At 37.3% G+C, this 5,831-nt stretch overlaps 1 protein-coding gene across 1 annotated transcript in view; it reads right to left on the minus strand.

The window, feature by feature from the left end:
• Window positions 1-509: 509 nt before the first annotated feature.
• The window catches only part of SNX31 (sorting nexin 31), a 77,901-nt gene continuing 72,579 nt past the window's right edge, over window positions 510-5,831 (minus strand). The window contains exons 12-13 of the mRNA XM_019642529.1: window positions 4,310-4,366; window positions 510-1,563 (exon numbers count right to left, since the gene is read on the minus strand). Coding sequence (XP_019498074.1) covers window positions 1,471-1,563; window positions 4,310-4,366 — 150 coding nt within the window. The 3' untranslated portion in view covers window positions 510-1,470. The remainder of the gene's footprint in view (window positions 1,564-4,309; window positions 4,367-5,831) is intronic.

Consider the following 5,831-nt stretch of genomic DNA (forward strand, 5'->3'; position numbering starts at 1 on the left):
CTTCTAGCTTACTTCCCAGCTTCCTTTGATACACAGGTCCACACTATACATTGGATACCTAGTACATGTTGTCTGGGATTACGCACTCTTATGTATCAAGTTGAAACATATCAAATTGACAATATTCAACTATTTCTGACCTATATAACATCAATTGCAGATAGTTCAACCTAATATATGCATCTTCTCCAAACACAAATTTTGTTTGCTTTCCTAGTGTCTACAATAGTTCCTTACACAATGTAGGTGTTTGATATTAAAAAGAAATAGACCTTGACTATTCTTAAGTTGGCAAAATAGGAGAAAAGCTTCTATTTTCATCTAATCCATTAATACAATCACCATGAATGATTTAGGATGTTTATGATCCCTCCTGCCAAAATTTCCTACTCTAGCCTAAAATATAAATATAAAACTTTATGGCACTAGAAGTTAAGGCTAGAGGCATTGCTTTATAAATACTACAGGGCTTTAATAGATTCTACATTTCAAAAACATCATTCATAGAATTTTCATCAGTAAATTCTGTATTCACTTGAGTATATTTCATATTCATTACATAATTAGTTACACAACCTAGTTAGAAAAGAACATTAGAATATTGCACTTTATCTAATTATATTACATAGATTCTTCTGCCCTTCTCCCTTACTACAGTCTTAATTCTACATATAATTATCATAATAAACTGAATTTGGATAAGGAAAAATCTAGTGAAAAATTATACATATTTTTAAAGCTAAGAGACATGTAAGGTATCTGATAATAAATGCAGGACCCCATAGCTTTCCAAAACAAAAATATTCAAAATACACATAGCATGATGATTTTTGAACTGAATTCAGTCTGCTTAAGGACAGAATACAAATACAGCAGTGGAGAAACAGAGAACTGGGCAGCCTATTACCTTGAGACTATCCATATTGGTAGGCTCAGAATTACGTAAGGAAACAGAATTACATATTTCATCTCCTTCTTGCTCTGGTGCTGTGGATGGATCAGTGAAGTCCAGATTTCTTTTTCAAGGATTCCATTTCTTAGAGTCACATTTTCCTCAGCTGATGAGTCATGTCTTCAGAGCTCAATTCCAAATGTATTTATAGTGTTTTCTACTGAGCCTTTCATTCATGTAATATCAGAACATATAAAAGATTTCATGAAGCCAGGGAAACATCTATCGGGGTGGGGGTGGGAGAAAACGAGCTTCATGCTAATTGATTTAGATTTTCCACTTGTCATTTAGGAATCATTAAAAACAAATGGTATAACTTTGGCTCGTATATCTTTTTAATCTTGAGATTAGCAAAGTTTCGCAGCAGTCTTGATGAATATGGTCCATCTTAATGTCACAAAAAAATAGGGAAGGGCTCAAATTTCTTTCATTGACAGTAGGAAGCACACTTTCAACCCCTAATCTCTTTCACTGTCAAGACAGTCTTAGAGGACATTTTAAAAAATGAGACTTTCTTTTCAAAGACCTTCTTCCTTTATGGTCCCCAAAACACAGTCAACTTCAGCTATCTTAATCTTGCATTTTCTTGGTAGAAAACTAGAATAGTCTTTCTGTTGTAAACAAAGAGATCAGATATATATATGGGAGGAAACAATAACAACAATAACAATAGAAAAGTCAAGAATGTTAATATTAAAAAGGCAACAGAAAGTTAACATTTGTTTAAGCAATGGCTATTTTAAATGGTTTTATCCTGTAGAAGATGTATTTTGGGTTAGGTGTTCGTCTGTTAGGGCTGAGAGCGCCCCCTGCTGGTTCGCCGAGGTAGCTCTGTCCAGAGTACCTTTCCAAACACTGGAACGTCTATAAGAAACACTTGAACTCTGCCTCTCTTGTCTTTTTCCCCATTCTTACAGCCATGTGACTTTTAATTTTTAACTTCATCCCAAATCTTTAGTGAACATCCCACACAAATACACATTTAAAAACATATAATAGTTATTTTAAAACATTTTAAGAGGTTATGGTGGCTATAAACCTTCAGTGACTAAGTAGTCAGCCTTTAGTATTTATGAAATCTCGAAGACAGGGCCATGGAGACTATGCTTTGGCCTTGGCAAAATAAATGTAGGGCACGTCAATGGCAGATCAGCTAAAGAACATTTTTTTTTCTATAAGGGATTTGTCTTGTCATGGCAGAGTGGTTAAAGGAACAAACTTTATTTGTTAAACTGCAAATAAAGGCTGCTTGCATTTAGGCACTGGCTCTGCCATTTACTAGTTTGGGCAAGTTACTTAGCCTTTCTGTGTGTTTTCAGTTCCCTTGGCTATAAACCAAGGATAACAATAGTGCCTGGGTTGTTATGAGGACTAAACGAATTATATATGGAAAGTAATTATAACAGTGCCTGGCTCAGGATAAGCTCTATAGAAAGGTTTGCTATAAGGTATATAAATATCGAATCACTATGTCATATGCCTGAACTGTATGCCAACTATACTTTCATTAAAAAAAATTAAAAATAAATAAATAATCAAAATGAAGAAGCAAAAAAGAAAGAAAGATTTGCTAGAATAAGCTGAAATTCAATGTGATGGGATGGATACCAGGCCTGCTTCTGACATGCTGGCCCTGCTCAGAGCATAAAGGAAGTTTGCCTGTTTGGCATTGCTGCTCCTCTGAGGATAACTGAATTAGCATCAATGTTGACCACAGTTGTGCTGTGAATTGTGTTGCCTGTTGTTCTAGGACAGCGGCTCTCAAATTTGAACATGCGTCAGACTCAGTTGGAGGGTTTGCTGAACACAGATTGCTGGCCCTCACCCCTAGAGTTTCTGATCCAGTAGGTATGGGGCCTGGGAAATTGAATTTCTAGTAAGTTCCCAAGGGATGCTGGTGCTGTTAGTCTAGGGATCACACTTTGAGAACCACTGTTCTAGAATAATGGTTTCAATCCTGGCTGTACATTAGGCCACTTGGGAGCTTTTAAAAACTCTGTAGTCAGGCCCCAGCCATCACTAGTTTTTAGATAGCTCTAGGTGATTCCAGTATGCAGCCAAAGTTGAGAACCACAACTCTACATCGTCACTTTGCTGCTGAAATGGATACATTTAAATGATGGAGTGATTACCACCTACATTTTACAGATTAAAAAAATTGAGGCTTGGGGAGGTGTTTCCCACTGAGGTGCTTGTTATACATTCTGATTCAGGGCCCCTACCCCGGATTTACTGCATCAATCGTTTGGGGTGTGGCCCAGGAGATGCATTTTAATAAGTACCTCAGGGGTCCCTTATACACATTTAGGTTTTTACCTGTAGAAACAGTATGTGGTAGAGTTCTCATCTCCTGTCTCTGATCTAAGCAGCCAGACATGTTGTTATTATGAAAGAGAGAAAGCTTTGTATTTAGTCTGTTTCAAATTTTTTTCTGAGCTTATTAACTCAAGAAAGGACCTTATATACTTATACATTTATAAATACTATCTCAATATACTAAGTATTTATATATATTTATATATATAGCAAACCCTGTGACAAGACTAGACCAGACCAATAATAAATTCCATTCCAATGCTACTTAGAGGCCACCTTTATTTCATTCATCTACACTAAGATTTGAATCTAGAAAGGAAGAGTTGGCAAAGGACACGGGTAGTTAAGGACACCGCTCTGGAGTCATATTGCCTGCTTCCTTCCACCATTGATTACCGTGCAACCTGTGGTAAATCACTTAACCTCTTGTGCCCCAGTTTCCTCAACTGATTTACAGGATAGTGGTGAGGATGAATGCGTTAATCCACATAAACATGCTCTGAACAGTGCCTGGTAATAATGAGAGCCTATTAATGCTTTCTATTATGATTTTTACATTACTGTTATATGCACAGCAGATCTAAATTCTCAAAAAGTATTTTATAAACTTAAAAGTTGTTTTATACTAGAAAATCCATGAAACTAAAATATACAAACTAGAAAGAGAATTTTCAAAAAAATGCATGGGGCATAGAAAGTAATCACTAAAGAATTTTGTGTTCTTCTTAAAAAAAATTTGTTAAAAACTCAGAAAAGCATTTCTCCCAGCCCTAGTGGAGGCTACAATAAACATACTATATGTCTCTGATAGCCCTCCAATTGGCCTAACCTACCTGGAAGAGCTTCTGAAAAAGAGAATTCTGGCTTATCCTTGAAACTACTGGGCTGTCAGAAAAGTCATGACGTATTTTTTTCTATGTTTTTGTTGCAAAAATGCGTCATGACTTTTCCGACAACCGTAGAATGACATTGGTTACTTAGTGGGGAAAAGGGGGCAGATTTATCAAAATTATAATGTATCAATGACTTAATTTTACTCACCGACTGACTTTGTTGAATGTGGTATTTTTTACTTTTGCCTTGTTCAGGAACTTCAATCTGCTAAAAAGATTAGTAAAATGTCAGGCAGCACAGCTCTGAGAAGCAAGCACGCAAATAACCTACTTAACTAGCACATTTCCCCTTCCACAATAATCCTCTTAATGGCCCAAAGGCTGCCAGTCAGCAGGCACACCTGCATGTCATCTGCATAGTCTCTTTTCATTTTCAAGTGTCTAAATGGTACAGTAATTGAGCCGCCAGAAGCTAAGTGAAGCTTAATGTTTAACCTTGGTGGTTGCCTATGGATATTGTGATTTAATGCAGATTCTAAAAGGACTACACATGAAATGAACTTCTAAATCCTGAAATAATCTGCAGAACTCCAATCCATATGCTGAATCAAAGCCAAATGGGGCTTTGATTAATCAAAAGGCACCATTAATCAAGGGAAGAATCAAAGTGAAGTTTAAGACACTTAAATCTACCTCATGTACATAAGGTAAATAATATAACATTCAGGGTCTCAGCAGAAAACAGATGGCACCCTCCTGGGGTGATTGAGGAGAGTTTAAAAAAGGAACTATTTAATGGAGGTGTGGACAGGATTAAAGGGAATTAAAGAAAGGATGTTGGAGCCACCAGGGGCTAGCAATAAGGCGGTAATTCTTACCACCTCTGGGCCTGAAAGAGCAGGAAGAGCAGCTGGTGCTGGAAGGGGAGTAGCTATAGCTGCAGGGAGCAGAGGCCACCTACCAGAGCATAGCCCTCTGTAGAGTGCTGTGCCGACTGCAGAGACCCAGAAGACACAGAGTGGGAAAATAAATACCCACTCTCACTTTTCTTTCACTCTCTAATCTCGCTAGGTTCCCCCATTGGTGAGCCTGGTCGGAGGTTAGAGGGCAAGTTCACAGCACACAAAGGTCACAGAGAAGGACACAGAGAAGGTGGAAGAGAGCAGAGAGTGAATTTGGAGGGGCCAAAAGGGTGTCTGGTACAGCTAATAAACATGACCTAGCCAGGGCTTGGGGGAAAGAGTTCTTAGACTCTTCTTACAGGAAAAGAACTACTGTTAATCAACTATACATTATGTACATGTCTTATCACTCTGTAACTGTGTCTCTACTAATTGCCTTTATCCTCCAACAAATAAGCTCCTTGATGATAGATCCTCAGTGTCTAACCAATGCATGGTAAATACAGCCATTCATAAATGATAGAATGAGGGGTGAATTAAGTAAGTTGTTTATTAGTGTTTATTTTTCATGAGAATGTAGAGCAGGACATTTCCAAATAAGTGAGATAAATAATATGATACTACAAAAGAGCATTATTTTTTAACCATGTTTAATTTAATTTTATTGTAAAATGTATTTCTCTGAAGTATGCATAGGACTTCCTTTAGGTGAGTATTCTTTTTTTTTATTAAAGATTTTTATTGGGGAATTGGGGGGATGGGAACGGCGCTGGGGAATTGGGGGAAGGGGAACAGACAAGTTGCTGTCATTTTGTTCTTCAGTCTAGT

The sequence above is a fragment of the Hipposideros armiger genome, unplaced genomic scaffold (genome assembly GCF_001890085.2).
Source record: "Hipposideros armiger isolate ML-2016 unplaced genomic scaffold, ASM189008v1 scaffold_70, whole genome shotgun sequence".
NCBI lineage: Eukaryota > Metazoa > Chordata > Mammalia > Chiroptera > Hipposideridae > Hipposideros > Hipposideros armiger.